Below are 16531 nucleotides of genomic sequence, written 5' to 3'. Positions count from 1 at the left end.
TACAAATAACTGCTGGTTAAAACCTGCAGTGGTCTAACTGTAGGTGAATTCCACCCCCACACTGGTTTATGAACATTTCCAGAACCTATTAAAAAATAATACACAACCAGTTAATGCAAGATCTGAGTTACAAGCAACGTGTCCCTTAAGAAGTCCTTGCATGGGACGAGAACAGGAAAGTGTAAAATAAATGTCTAACTTAACGTCTCTGCAGTTTGTTAATTATTTCTGCGACTTAACAATAATGTATCTGTAACATTTCTATAACACTGAATTAGTGAACATGACAAACGGCGAGATTGGGATTTAGAAAAATAAGAAAAATGGTTTGGTCCCACTCTGTGTTACTTTCCATGTGAAGTTAATATACTATACATATGTGCAAGAGGTGGACGAAAGTTAAGACTTCTTTGAAGCAAAATACCAATATTTCAAAATATATATATATATATATTTTAAAATAAGGCACTACTGGACGTATAGGATTTAAATTTCTTTCTCCCAGGTTCCTGTCCCATATGACTTCCCTTCTTGGACTCCAGGTACCCTTCTCTGTGTGTGAGTTACTGAGCGCATCCTTCAAACAGCCGTCTTGCTGTACATGTTTGTTAGTTGTTCCTGAAAGTATTTCCGGATGTCGATGCGTCTGCTTTTCATTGTCGGGGTGAGGAGGCCGTTGGCGACGCTGAACATCTCTGGGTGCAAGTAGAGGTCCTTCACCTGAAAGAAGAGAAAGGTAAGAAATAAAACCCAACAAAAGTCAGAACTTGGAGGATAGTAGCTTCCACATTTCAAACCAAAAACAAGGCCTTACTTGTTCGAAGGACTTCAGGCCTGCTTCCTTCCCCACAACCTTCATGTCCTCTAATACTGCGCTCGTTAAATCCTGTTGGAAAGCCAATAAATGTCAATTTTCTGGAATTCATAAAATATTGTCAGATGGTTATGTAATGAAATACGACGTACAGGATTCTGGCACAGCTCTTCATAGGATCCCACAAATCCTCGCTCTTTAGCCCAGCTGACAAACACCTCAGGGTCAGGAACAGCTATGCCTATGAGGTAAGACTGGACAAATCCAATACACAAGAAATCAAAAAGGAAACTTGTACAACCGCAAATGTTTTGAATCTCCATCTGTGAGTTAAAAGCATTTACCTGTAAACTATCTCCGTGCACGAACACCTGAAGCACCGGAACACACCGCATGTAGACGTTTTCAATCTTCTCCGGAGCGATGTACTCGCCCTGAGACAACTTGAAGATGTGCTTCTTCCTGTCGATGATGCGTAGCGTCCCGTTCTGGCAGAGACATACATATTTAGCTTACTTACAGACTCAAGGCTTTTATTGTCATGTGTGCATAGCTACAGTGTTGTGACAATGACAATCTTAGGTCACGTGCAACACAATAAAATAGAATTGAATAGAAATAGTGCAAGAATAGTCTATATACAAGTAATATTGATATATATATAAGTTGCAAACAGATGAATGTTATGGATGTTTAACAGTCTTATGGCCTGTGGGATGAAACTGTCTGAGTGGTGGTTTTAGTCCTGATACTGCGGTATACAGATGGTGTTATCAGTCCTATTTGTGTCTGACTTACGGGAAGCCACTGTCCCACGTCCCCGCTGTGCAGCCAGCCGTCGCTGTCCAGCGCCTCCGCAGTCTTCTCTGGGTCCTTCAGGTAACCTCTGAACACACTGGGGCCACTGATGCAGATCTAACGGGACAGAACTGGGAGTGTGAGCAGGCATCAGACACTGTGGTACAATGTTTACTTTAAAGGACTTTTATCTCACCTCTCCATCTCCGTTCTTAGCATAGTAATTCATATCGGGGATGTCCACCAGCTTCACCTTGGCACAGGGCAAGGGAGCGCCGACATGACCTGACACACACACGTGATGCAGAGGACAGGACTTACCACCACAGCCACAAAAACACAAGGAATTGTCAGGAGAAGACGTTATTGACACTAATGCAGGTGTAATATCACTGATGTACTTTAAATATAAAAAAAACTGATATGCGATACCACGTTCAATTTACACTCTTGTATAGTTTGGTGTAGTATTGTTATTACGCGATGCTAGCTCAGTCACTATATTTTTGTGTATTTCGTAATTCTGGTACTTTTTCTTTTAAAAGATTTGCACCACTAAGGCCTTTATGACAGTGTAGGAGGGGGGAGACATTCGAACCCGGGACCCCCGCTCGGGGACCAAGCCCCAGTATGTGGGCTGCCATCTCTACCAAGTGAGCTATATAGAGCAGTCCTTCAGGTACTGTTGTTGTTGTCATGCATAGATGTTTGCATTACATTAATGCACACAATGTACAACAATATCTGTTTTCTTTTCTTTTTTTTTATTACTGCCGATTTCTAATCCATATTTTATTCCATTGTTATATATTTGACTATACTTTTTATATTTTTTATAGTTCTCTACCTGTGTTTTTAATTTAAAATTGCTATTTTATCTGTCCACTTTGATGTAACCACATATATTTCCCCGCAGTTGGAGGGATCATTTCTGATTTGTGAAGAGTCAGCTGGTGTTCTACCTGCGCTCCAGTCTCCGGGCATGGAGAACGTGCAGCCTGCGGTGCACTCTGTCTGGCCGTAACCCTCGAAGATGAGGCAGCCCATGGTGGCTCTGAGGAAGGACAGCACCGCGGGGCTGATGGGAGCCGAGGCCGTCAGGGCGAACCGCAGATTACCTCCTAAATTGGCCTGAAACACAAGCAAGTGTGTTTGTGTGAAGTGCAGATGCAATCATATTGTGGTAGCAGGTTAAATTCCATTTTAACAGAATTTTAAAACGAGACCATATTTTCCCATCGGCATGGATCATACCGAGCCAAAATCGTGCAGAGTGCATGCTTCTCCAATACAATCCACACGAGTCTGGGGGATGTTTGGCATCGATTGCTGGAAGACTTTTGCTTCTCTTGTTAAGTTTGGATACCATTTTTTGACTATTTTCCGAGTCTACATTTCCAACTGCAGATCCTTGGATAAACAGACAATATGTTATTAATGACTAAACACCAAATCTGTAGCGGGTGTTTTATTTACTTTTCCCATGTTTTTTGATTGAGGTAGACCCCAAAAAATGACTGTTTTATAAGGGGTTATTATGGTATACACTCCAGATACCCAATGTTTTGAAAGAGTGGCTTGTTAATGATATGTTTCCGTAAAAAAAAAAAAAGAGATTACAAAACGGTCAAAAACAACCTCTGCATTTAAAACAACATGTGTTTTGTTTGAAGGTTGATTTCTGAAGAGGCCGTTGGTCCTTTGGTTCTTTACTAGAGCGAGGGGACTGTTGAGAAATAAAAGGTGAAACCTTTGTGTTCCCAGCAACTGACCTGAATCCTGTTGAACACCAGCCGGTCCCACAGACTGTTGTTCCGCACCACCCCGCTGCTGAGCTCCGCCTGCTTCCTCCTCACCGCGTAGTGAAGCAAAGCCCGGCGCAGAGGGGACGTCACCGAGCCCAGGATCTGTAAGGTAATGGAGAAACAACAGAAATAAGGTTTGAAACATTGGGTCCAAGGTCCACTGACACTTTATTCCTTTATTCCTTTTTATTTCATTGTTATTTGACGATACTTTTTATATTTTTTCGAGTTCTCTACCTGTGTTTTTTAATTCTTGTTTTACTTTTTTGTATGCACCAAGTGAAATTCCTCGTACGTGTAAACCTACCTGGTAATAAACCTGATTCTGAAGAACAATGTTCTCATTCTGACCTTGTCATAGATGCGGTTGAGTAGACGAGGCACAACAGGAAAGAAGGTCGGTTTGAGAGTTTTAATGTCGTCCATTAGCAGAGAGATGTCGCCTTGGTAGAATCCTACTCTGGCCCCGTGGCAGAACATAGAGACCTGCGATAAGAAAATAGACCCAATTTAGTGTTTACCCACAAACACACTCTACAAAAAAACCCACCTGATAAGAGGATCAGCTACCTGGATCATCCGCTCAAACATGTGCGCAAGAGGCAGGTAAGAAATCGACACATCCTCTTGTCGGATCACAAACGAACCCTGAGAGAAAAACGAGAAATAAAGTGAGCAAAGCACAGGGGAGAGATTAGGTTCAGACAGCCTCACAAGCAATCAAGTTAGATGGCACAATCTTTATACCGGGGCAATTAGTTAAAGTACCTCGCAGCGACAGGGGCAATCAAACAGCCAATTAATCAACACCATTAGACACAGCAGGGAGAGGGACAGTTTGGAGAGACAGAGACAAGCAGATGGGAAGTGATGTGAGGCTGTTCTCAATTAGACAAGGAGGTGGAAGTGTAGACAGACCTCCAGGATCTTAATGACAGAGGAAGTGTTGGAGGCGATGTTGCCGTGGGTGATCATGGCTCCCTTTGGCTTCCCTGGATAAATAAACAAGACATTATTGCAGTGCCCTGCGCAGCAAAAGGAAACTGCAGCGGTGCCATAAAGAGAGGTTGTTAGTGGGCACTGAAGGACGTTTTTTGTTCTAATGAGAAGGATAATTACGCGTATGAAATCAGACAGTACCTGTGGTTCCACTGGTGAAGCAAACCACGGCCAGATCCTGAGGCTGGGGCGGCTGCAGCAAGAAAATATGACAATATGAGAACAGGCTTCCTCCACAGTTTAAAGTCCTGTTTACAAGTGAGTGTTAATGATATCTTATGGGACAGGGGCAACGGTAAAGCTATCATCCTGGCATTTAGAGGGGGTTTCGGCTATTTACTAGAACCAGTTTGATGTAGCAGCTGAGAGACCATGAACTCACCACAGGGTCTTTGAGGTTCTGCCTTCCCAGCTCCTAAGATGTGGACAGAGAGGGAGTTATTCATATCCATTTACATATCACCATTGATGACTTGATTAAAGGGGATTTAGTTGAGTCTGCATTATAGGGATTTGGTACTTCCCCCTCCTCACCATGAGCTGCTCCAGTTTCAAAACCTCCACCTCGCAGTTCTTCGCCCTCTCCACAAACGCGTCGCTGAAATCGTTGAAGAGAACCAGGCAGGAGAGCTTCGGAGTCACGCCCGTCTCCTTGTTCTCCAACAACTCTGCGGCCTTCTCCTCCCGGTCGCAGATCACCAGAGAGATCTCCGCTAAGAACGCAACCCAAAAACACACAGGAGGCCAACTTTATTGATCAATCCTCAGCGTCACAGCAGCAGAAGTACAAGCACCGGATGTTAAAACCACTGTTCACTAACTATTCACTATATATCTACTACAGACATGAAGCATGAATACTACAAACACACACACAACACCAATACAGTGAGGCGTGTTAACTTCACATTGTGAAGCAACGTTCACCCTGAAGGGAAACCGTGTCTATTCAACTGCAGCTCTGACAGCAAGAGATGGAGATTCATTCGCAGAAGAAGATATTTCATTAAAAATAGATTAAAAGCTTAAATAATTCATGAACCCAGTGGATCACACACTTTTAACAAAAAAGCACTGTTAATGAGATGTTAGCAGATACACTAAATATTTGTTTAATGTTTAGCAATGGAGCTGAACATATTTAATAAACGAAGGGGACATATAATGCTCATTCCCAGACTCATTGTTGTATTATTCTTGTAGCTACATATATGTGTTCTCCATGTTCTTATACTATCCGTCTGAATACTATACGTCACCCTCTGTTTAACTCCAGTCTGCTCTGACTTGTCTGTGGGAGAAACATGTAAAACGCTGTGGGTGGAGATGACTCAGGTGAGGATGACTTGTTGAATCCTATGTTTTCGGACTCAAGCAGAACACACAAAACAAAGGTGGTGTATCATCTCATTTACCAGTGTATAAGTTGGTGTACAGCAAAGATACCCAGATCGTTTGAAAAGGTGACTTGTTCATGACCCCTTTTGCCCAAAGAGTTAGAAAAGATGTCCAAAAAAGGAACTAAGTTAGTAGAGCAACACCTTCTTTCCTTCCCTCTGTGTGAATGTTAGCTTCCTTAAGCGTGAATGGTTGAATCCTGACTTGTAGAACACGTTGAGGGAAAATAAATAAAGCCCATTTACTATTTAATTAAGGTGAATTTGGCTGATCATACTTCTGTGTTTTTATTTTGACAAATATTATTACTTTTGTAAGAAGAATTCTTCCACTGCTATTTCTAAAAGGAGATCGAATTATCGCCTAATTTCTCATTTAATTGTATAATCTGAAGACTCCCAGAAACCTGCAGGTCCGCTGCAACTCTGACTACTTTTAAATCCAGACTGAAGACATTTCTTTTTGTCGCTGCTTTTAATTGAACTATTCATATCTTAGACTGCATTGTAACTTTTATCCATGTACTTTTTCTTTTAATGTTTAATTGAACTATTCATATCTTAGACTGCATTGTAACTTTTATCCATGTATTTTTCCTTTTAATGTTTCTTTTATTAGCTTTTCTTTTAATGACTGATTTTAAAATGTCATTTTCTTAATGTCTTTCATTTTTTGTAAAGCACTTTGAATTGCCTTGTGTTGAAACGTGCTATATAAATAAACTTGCCTTGCCTTGCCTTGCCTTGCATCTATATGCTGTGTGTCAGCTCACTGCCTGCATACTTTAATAAAGTTCTATTTGATACATGAGGCTGACAATGTTCATATTTAGCTGTATATCTGAACATTTATTGCGTGTTATTTCTCCATGCAGCTCTCCCCTCACCCAGGTTGAGAATGTGCACCATGGCCTCCAGCCCCAGCGTGTCGTACAGAGGGACCACGGCCATGGAGTAGGTGTAGCAGGCCAGCTCTGAGATGATCCACTTCCCCCAGCAGAGGGAGACAAAGCAGCACCGTTAGACTCACCCTTCACGCACGGCTGAGTGAGAGATCTGAACATCTGGGGATTTGTCCCGGTAATGTAGATCATAAAACATTTCATATTAACAAAACAAACAGAATTACAGTGGTGGTAATAACAGCACTGTGTGTAGACGGGTCTGATGAGAGGTTACGGGCTCTGATGGAGCAGAAAATTATCTTTCACTTTCAGTCTGCACCGGAGAGAGAAACAAATGGCCCTGCCTGGCGGATATATTAGAAAATGGGTTTGAGAGCAGACGCGCTCCAATGTTAGCCGCCCCGGAGACACACTTTCTGCAGCAGCTCTGCTCTCGATATGAAGAAAGCCAAACACACTTACACGGCAGAGAAAAACGAATCTTTAAAAGATGAATAGAAGAAGTGTGAAGCTGGTGCGAGTTAAGAGTACGTCTGATTTCTTTTTGAGAATACATTAAGTTCTCCCGAAGTGAAATACACATCTGCAGCAGTGATAATGTAACTTAGTATTTTCACTTTTTTGACATACTAGTACTCGAGTATTTCCATTTTAATTTATACTTCCACATTTCAGAGGGAAATATTGCACTTTTTTGAGTCACTAATTATTTAGCACTCATAGTTACTACTTTTTAATTCACACATGATTTTAGTGCAAAAATGCTCTTGAATGTATTTTTAACAATAACAAACAATGATACTATTGTATGATAATATAATAATATGAAAATACTTATTCCGCATAATGAACACTTACTTACACATAACGTACTTTTAGTATATTTTATATTTTCTTCTTCTTGAGTAACATTTTGAATTCAGGAATACCATAGTATTTGTACTCAGTACTGTTTCCACCACTGCACATTTGAATTATCGGGCTGTTTTGAGGATCGGCCATCTTGATTAAAGGCAAAGCACCATCCGTGTTGTAAAGGTTACAGATCGATTCTGACGCTCACAGGAAACCAGCAGAACAAACAGAAAAACAGAACCAGACTGTAACATTAATCCGTTTGCAACTTATATATCAATATTCCAATTACTTGTATATAGACTAGTATGCACTATTTCTATTATATTCTATTTTATTTTATTTACTTGCACTATTATCTGTTGCACTGTTCGCACCAGTCACATTTGTATTGTTTACGCTGCTATGGACAATCTTGCACCAAAGATATTGATATTGAAGTGACTATTATTTTGTATATGTTCATTGTTGTGTTTTTTATCTTAATGTGTGCATATGTGTACATGTGTCTGTTGATTGTGTATATAGGATATACATATTTATATACATATCTGTATAATTGTATTTTTGTATTCGGGATTGTTGGAAACGACATTTCGATCTCTCCGTCTGTACACACAAACTGAAAGATTGACATTAAAGTTGACTTTGACTTTTTTGACTTGGACTTTGGAGGAGCCTGTGACCTAAGATGTCCGTTGTCATAACTACACTGTAGCTATGCACACATGACAATAAAAGCCTTGAAACTTGCATTTTGAATCCTACCTCCGGTCTGTTCTGTGCAAATATGGCCACAAACTGCTCTGGGTTGGGCTGGCAGCCTTTGGCCAGCAGCCCGGAGCCCAGCACCTGCGCCCGCTGCGCCACCTGCAGGAGAGGAGACGTTTATCAAATGGCAGGAAGAGAAACGTCACACAGAAGAGATGTAAATATTAAAAACATGTCCGACCTCAGAGTAGGAGATCCACTCGTAGGGCTGCCCCGGCTTCCTGAAGCCAAGACACGGGCCATCTCCTGCAGGACACCAGAGGCAGATGTGTCACGGCAGTTAAACATATGCAATATTTAAACTGTGGCGTCTGTGAAACGGTTAAAGTTTTTCTGTGGTCTACCGATTCAATCAAGTCAGACTGAAGCATCCTTTGTGCTCCAGTCAATCCTCACCGTAAACACAGAGCTGAATCAGATCAAATGCAGCTGGAGGCTCTTTGAGCATGTTTTCTCTCAGTGATTGTGCTGTTATGTAAAATGTTTGATTTGTATGCATTGTGTCTTGATATGTGTCTATGTTGATGATACACATGGAGCTGCTGTGATGCAAGTCAAATGTCAGACTTGATCTGACCATTAAAGTATTATCGTATCGTACCAAGGTCAGTGGTTTGATTCCCAGCCCCTTGGGCAATCTTTTTGACCCCAAGTTTCTCCCGTTGGCCCACAGTGTGAGAGTGTGTGTGAAATGGTGTTTCCCTGTGCAGGTGGCACCTTGTGTGTCAGCCTCTGCCTCTGTGTGAGTGTGTGAGAGAGAGCGAAAGCTGGCTTGTATGTGTAAAAGCACTTTGAGCAGTCGCAGAGACTGAAGAAGCACTACTGTATATGTGCAGTTCATTTACTATTTGAAATGAAGTGGAAAATACTTAAATACAACTATTTATCATTTTCTGGTGGAATTAAATTGGGATGTATAACTGTAGCCGCATTACTCTATCTAAATTATGCAAAACGTACTTATTTAAAATGATGCCACTCTGCAATACTTGTTTGTACACTGTACATTTAAAGTTATATTCCTATTAATCTAATTCATAATATGCAACATTTAAACACTTAATCTTAGACCCCATTTTTAGTACTGCTATTATTTACACTAGTGTATTTGTATTGTATGTATGTTGTAATATACATATTTGTACATGTTTAATTCTACAAGTTCTCTGTGTTTATTTATTTGTATACTAAAATGGAATAACTGAAAAGTAACCCAATTTTCCACTAGGTACAAAAAAGATGTATGATTCTAATTACTAAGCGTTGATTATATAAGTGATAAAAAGCTAATATTAAGAAATCGTTGATGATATCTCAATAAATTGCTTTTAGTTGTCCATTTTGTAAATTAAAAAGCGCATCGACGCTTGTCTCCACTGACAGAAAACTGTTATCCCTTCACTGGAGTTAAGCAAGGCCTCCACGGTGAGGACTTCAGAGGTTATCAAAGAACAGCAGCAACATGTTCAAGGTCTGTAATCCCCTTCTTTAAATAATTATACATTAGCATGTAGGGTAAACTCATGTGTTGCGAGTGTGCCAACCTGCGATCCTCACGCCTCTCTGGAACATGTCGAAGGCCGTCCTGGTGTCTTCGTAGTAAAACTCCAGCAGCGTGTCATCTTTCAGAAGAGCGGAGCGCCTGCAGCTGGGATCTCCCTGCAACCAACACCTTAACATTACCGTACTTTTCGGACTATAAGCCGCGACTTTTCCCCCCATTTTTTTCGTACAGCTAACGGCCACTAGGGAACCTCCTAAATCTATGGATTTTACAGGTAAAATTAACCACCTTTAACTCTATGGGCTCTATGACCGGTCCGCGCCCGCCACCTTTATGCGGCGGGCTCCAGCAGGAAAAGCTGGAGGCCGGAAAAAAGTGAGACAGGTAGCGCGCCAAAGTCAAAGTGGAACCGAGAGACAGAACGAGAGCGAGACAGACGGACAATTTAGCTGCTGCGGCTTATATGCAGGTGCGCTTTATAGTCCGAAAAGTACGGTACATTACATGTCACTTGTTAGACGCTTTTATCCAAAGCGATTGACATACTCAATACTGTGGGCAATATACTAAAAGAAAATACTACAGGAGCAATTTGGGGTGAAGTGTCTTGCCCAGGGACACAACGACATGCTGACTGCAGTGGGGTTTGAACCCTTGATCCGAACACCAACGCACAACCCACTACACCCCAACACTCTTTACATCATGATGAAGGCCACTGACACTTTACCTCAGCCACAACGCAGACATATGCACACAATGTTGTATATTTTATTCCATTTTAATGTAAATACGGCTTTATTTTAATTTTGTTATGTTACTATAGTGTTCTTAAAATAGTTCTCCATCTGTGTTTTTTCATTCTTGTTTTACTTGTATGTATGCACCACGAAACCAAGTCAAATTCCTCGTGCGTGTCAACCTACCTGGTAATAAACCTGTTTCTGATTCTAAACATCACAACCGTGGTCCACTCACATTGATGGCCACAGACTGGGCCTGCAGGTCACAGGGGGGACGCATGGGGCGGGGACGGGTCACCAGCCAGTACGCTGTGAGGGAGGCCAGAGCCCCCAGACCCAGCAGAGAGGACTGGGACAGAGACAGGGAGGACCGGGGGAAAGACGGCAGGAGGCTCCAGAAGTCCTCGGAATCAGAGCCTTTGAGACCAGCGCAGGGGCGAAGTGACCGTAACCACTCCTGGAAATGCATAGCTGAGCGAGGGGGACAGAGAGAAGGAAACGGTGACACACGAGGACATGTTACGGTGCGTTTACATCTCAGACTTTGACTGTGCTGCAATTTGGAAAACGCAGCAGGATGCAAATAGTAAATAGAGTCAGACAGAAATACCCATATTGTCCCTTCAACCATGGACGTGTAGTTCTTTTATTTTATTAATGTTTTATTTTTATTATCCTTGATTTTATTACTTATATCATATTTGTATGTATTTTTGCTGTGATGCACTTTGGAACTTTGTTGATCAGTAATAGCAGGACTGGTAGTGATAGATACTTATATCCAAGACAAATTATTATATATTCAATTACAATATTTATAATTTCAGCACTACTGTTATCAGTATTTAAATACATTTACCAGTAAATTTCTTCTTATGCCAAGAAGCAGCAGTATTTGTACCAAGAGAGTTGTAAGATATTTCATTTAACCTAAAATGTGTCAATTATTAATGCATAAATTCAAGGTTTTTTTCCCCCCACACATTCTAATTTCTTGTAAAAAAATGTGCCTACATTACCCACAATGCAACTTACCAAAAGTACATAACGCAATTCGCTTACAGTGCGATTGGATGTTCTGATGCGTTAAATTATTAAAGGATATTTAAAACTAAAACGCAGGTAACTCAGGTCTGGTAATCTCACTGAGAATAACTCCATTGAAAGATGTTTCCAGTCTTTAGACCCAACTGACCTCGACTAAAATTACATCACCTCAGTCGATGTATTACATTTTGTGCAGCTTCGTCTGGAACCACAACATATTCTGTACCACCCTCTCTCCCACAAATACAGCAATACTCTCCAAGAGCTGTAACACACACTTTGGTAAGTAGAATCAGTGGAGTTCACTTTAATCACTTCCCACATCCACAGTAGGCTCTTTTACTGCAGTACAATCGAACTTGCAACAAAAGACAAAACCAGCATTCCTCCTCTGAAGCCCTTTAACAGCCGTCTGAGAGCAGAGTGGTTAACAGGCTGAGCCACGCTGGGCCACAGGCTTGGCACCATGAGAGGAGAAGAAAAGCTCTGTAAAAGGGTGTTGGGGGGGTGGAGAGACATCAGGAAGTAATGTTGATTGGCCTAAACAGAAACAGGCGCCGAGGTTACTCTCAGTCACGTTGTGCCACTCTTTCATTCACCAGGGAGGAGATAGAGAGAGTCGGGGTGCGTACAGTAGCGAGGGGCTGCTGCTGGTGAGATGGGGTGAGGGGGAGGACCCTGATCCCCTGCCAGAAACCTCACTGTTCACATCAGATCTGAATTAAAGAGTGGAAAGGCAACTTCAGAACGATGCCTCGCCTCAAAACAAACTCCAACAGCGTTCCCCAAACAGAAACTAAAAGAACGGTACTTCAACTGCTCATTCCCCCCAGCAAACTCCACCTCACTGAGTAAATCTCTGCTCTTTCCCACATCCCTGAACACCACTCAACCTCTCACCGACTTTCTCCCCCAGTGCCCAAACAGCGAGGGAATAGTGATAGAGTGCTACCCCCCCCCCCCCCCCCCCCTCACCCCTCACCCCTCACCCCTCACCCCTTCTCTTCAGCGCTGCTTTCCTCCCCTACACGGGGCAAAGTGATGCCACACTCCTCCCAGAAGGATTCATAATCTACTTTAAGCATCAATGTCGCCGGATTATAACGGCTTCGTTGCCACTTTACACCTGCTGGAGCGACCCAGCAGCTGGTGAGCCCCTTGAGTCCTTTCAGAGGTAAATAAATGGGAAACAAAAAAGGGCTTTATGAAATGTGACATATCCAAAACAAAACAGTCCGCTGGGAGGAGAGCTTCCTGTAGCCCCTTTCTGTCACCATCGCTCTCCTCCCTCACTCCCATTCATACGGGCTATTGTCGAGGCCCAGACAGGGACCATTGTGCTGCCAGCTTTTACTCCCTGGAAGACACGACACAAAAGAAACGGCGCACAAATGTGAAAATAAACCGAAGGACTACAAATGCACCTTCTCAGGCCGTGCCAGTGCCTGCCTGCCCGAGGGAGAAAACCCTGACGTTTTAGTGGTTCTCACCTGAATTCACATTCGAGGGCGGACGCACAGCAAACATGACGTTATGCGGACCGCTGTCTCAACAACGATAATGCAAGAAAAGTATGTTTTCGGCAAAGGGTGTTTGACGTAACAAAATGGGTTTAAAAAAAGGGAGATAAAGTGACTTCCTGCCATAAAGTGCAGGTTCACAGAGGGACGCCATGTAGCAAAGAGCCTGAGGCAGTTTGCATGTGTGTGCGCATTCAGCTGACAAGCAGAGACACAGCTGCAGTTCACTGTGTGGCAGAATATGAGACCTACAAAAACAGAAACCAAAACTGGTTTCAAGACAGATCTGGCATGTAATCAATACTAAATACAACATTAATGACTTAAACTGTCAAACGTAGTTTCTATCCCACACAAATAATGATATGGAATAGAACCCAATGATTCCCACACAAAGGAGGGAACTATAACAAGTAAAGTGCTAACACTAAAAATGGGAGATTATTGAAGGGTTTAAAATGTAATTAAAAGTATTAATAGTTAAAAAACTATCTTCAGGGATTTGATGTAGAATTTGAAAGTCGGTGTAAAGTAGCTGTAAGGAGACATTTTTCCAAGGTTGAATTATTGTAAAGCTTTATCATAAGATAAGAACTGTGTTGGGAGAAGTACTCAGATCCTTGACTTGAGTAAAAGTACAAATATTATGGTCTTAAAAAGTACAAAGGTATTAGCATCAAAATATACTTAAAGTTAAAAAAAAATTCACAATTATTGCATTATTTCAGAATAATATAAATTACAGAAGTATCAGCTAAATGTATGCAAACAAGTTGTTATGCAGAATGGATCTTTTCACAGTATTATAGCTATATATTATCCCGTTTTATACATGTTAGATCCTGTTTGTATTGTAGTTTGTTAATGTGGACGAAATGTAGATTCTAAAAAGACTGTGTAGATTAGTAGTGCAGTACTGCATTATACCATATTGTGTGTTTTATATGCACAAAGTAACTGAGTGTTCAAGTAAATGTAGTGGATTAAAAGGTAGGAAATTCACCTCTGAAATGTAGTGGAGTAAAGGTTTAAGGTATATAAATGGAAATAATCAAGTAAAGTACAAATATGTAAAAAAAAAAGGTACAATACTTGAGCACATGATGCCCACCCCTTGTGAAAGAGTAGAGACGTTGACACCTTTTCTTAAAACTCTAGCAGCCAGTCTGTTTGAGTTTTAAATGATATTGATGTCTTTCCTAACAAGTAACTGATGATGACATTGCTCTTTCAATATTAACGTGGTTTTCCTGTTAAATAAAGAGGCAAAGTATTCAAGCAGAGTTGGATTGAAGTCCCTTTTTGCAAACACAAAACAAACGGACACTTGAAAAGGTCCCTGTATTATTGGGCTGTGCGCAGTGGCCCACAGAGCTTCTGCAGTGATGAGGGCGGTGCTGGGGAATGCTTCCCCCTGACCCAGAAAACTACAGGAGGTGACATAAAAGGGGGGTTATGGGAGAGAAAGAGGGGACAGCATTTTGTTACCCCACCACAGCAATGAACTTTCCATGTGCCATGTGAAGTAAATGGTCCGATGGAGGGGAGGAGAGGAGAGGGTGGGGGACACGTGAGGCTGGGGGAGACCAGCAAAAGAGAAAGAATGAAACGCACCGGTGTTTCCCGGCTGAAATGAAGCATGAAGAACACACACACACACACACACACACACACTTTCATAATGAAGGTTTTCTAGTCGAGGGGTAAAGGAGGAGCATCCCGCACGTATAGAACACCTTCACTTTCTAAAAGATGCTGATGAGGCTCCCATGGTCTCAGATTCACTTGAAACCAATCAGATCTCTCAGACAAAGCTACTTTTGTGCATTTTCCCCCCGACAGACTGAAGTCTCATGTAACCAAGCAGCAGAGGTCCAGACACCACTAAGGAGGAGTCTTCTTCCACGTTTAGCCTCCTGGCTGGCTCCACACCCCAAAGTCACTTGTGGAACAGAGAGTGTGTTTGTCCATTCACTCGGACACACTAACCTACCATACTGTGTACACACTATATCTGTCACACTGAAGAGAGGATGACAGGAAGCTGGCATCTGATCATGGGGACAACTGAAAACATGTTGCATGCTGCAGGATATGTAAGCAGGGGAAGAAAGACACAATACTCGTGAAAAACACAAACAAAAAGGTGTTTCGTAAGCAAATTGAGGGACTACGGTATGCAGTGAAGATTGTAAACCCCTCAGACACATGTGTGATAGTGGGTTATACATTGATCCGACATAAATACGAGTTTGATTTAAATAAGTATGTTAGAAAACAATCCAGGCCTGACATTCTTCCAAACTATAGTCATCGCTTAGCTTGGACAAAATACCGAAGCACTGTGCACATAAGGTGACAGTTATCCCCGCAACAAGTGTGTTACAGATTTTAAAGAAGCACACTGCACCATGAAGTAATGCAATAATACAAATATTGGAGGAAGGAAAAAGCACCATATCGTCAAAAGTTAAAACTTCCATTGAGCACATCGCACCAAAATTCTCATAGAGGATCGTTAAGAATAACTTCTTCCCATGTGATTTTATTGCATCACCATTATGAAATGTGGCTGTATTTTTCCACTGGATAATTTAAAAGGCACATTTCTATAAACTCCATGCAACAGGTTGATGTTCTGCACAGAGCTGCGGGCTGCAGACTCTCAGCTCGGCAGCCTAGGCTCTCAGCGGGCTGCAGACAAACTTTTCTTATTTTTAGATCGGAATCTGAGACTTCTCGGTTTAGTTGTGTTTCTGTATTGAGCTGAAAACTACTACAAAACAAACCAATAAACAACGAAAGACCAAATGAAACGTACCTCGGTAACTCTGAATGCAGGCCTCCAATTGTTCCTTTGATTGTGCAACTACTTCAACTTCTGATGCATCGAAAAGTGCTCACATGGCAAGTTAGAGACAACGTGTCGCTGTTTTTGGTCAGAGCCTTCAAAATAAAACCTCGACTAGTGGAAGCAGTGTGCGGATGCCCGTTAAATTCGATCAATTAGGCTTAAAACGTACATCCAGGCATATCATAAGATTATTTGTACTGTTTTATTCAATAGCCATCTCAGAGGTAATATGTCTTCATTATTGGCGAAATGGAAGGAAATGTGATTAATGTGTAATGATGTTTTATTACATGAAATAAAAGGGGGATTAAGCAGCAAATAGAAATATGTCTTTCTATTGTTTTTCACTTTTAGCATTGATTTTTTAATTATTTGCCAATTACACTACATTATGAATTAAATAACCTTGTCACCCTCATTGCAAACCCAAACCCTATTCTATCCAATCTAAATATGTCCGTATATTAACTGTCACGTTGCAATGTTATTCAATTAAGTATGCTTTATTCTGAAGTTAAA

The 16531-nt window shown here is 41.5% G+C and overlaps 1 protein-coding gene across 1 annotated transcript; it reads right to left on the bottom strand.

The window, feature by feature from the left end:
* Positions 1 to 78: 78 nt before the first annotated feature.
* On the bottom strand, positions 79 to 16067 carry acsl2 (acyl-CoA synthetase long chain family member 2). Its single transcript, XM_034090369.2, has 20 exons — positions 15980 to 16067; positions 10827 to 11062; positions 9889 to 10003; positions 8526 to 8590; positions 8342 to 8443; positions 6701 to 6800; positions 4951 to 5129; positions 4799 to 4831; positions 4558 to 4609; positions 4336 to 4409; positions 3988 to 4065; positions 3769 to 3903; positions 3385 to 3519; positions 2575 to 2743; positions 1809 to 1897; positions 1613 to 1729; positions 1159 to 1302; positions 967 to 1068; positions 815 to 886; positions 79 to 720 (listed from the first exon to the last, which is right to left on the bottom strand). Exons 2-20 carry the CDS (start codon positions 11058 to 11060, stop codon positions 580 to 582), a joined length of 2136 nt encoding a protein of 711 aa, XP_033946260.1. The 5' UTR covers positions 11061 to 11062; positions 15980 to 16067; the 3' UTR covers positions 79 to 579.
* Between the last annotated feature and the right edge of the window lie 464 nt (positions 16068 to 16531).

This window comes from Pseudochaenichthys georgianus, chromosome 9 (genome assembly GCF_902827115.2).
Source record: "Pseudochaenichthys georgianus chromosome 9, fPseGeo1.2, whole genome shotgun sequence".
In the NCBI taxonomy this organism is placed as follows: Eukaryota; Metazoa; Chordata; class Actinopteri; order Perciformes; family Channichthyidae; genus Pseudochaenichthys; species Pseudochaenichthys georgianus.
Note: the sequence above shows the minus strand (reverse complement) of the source record. Positions and strands in the feature narration are given on the sequence as shown.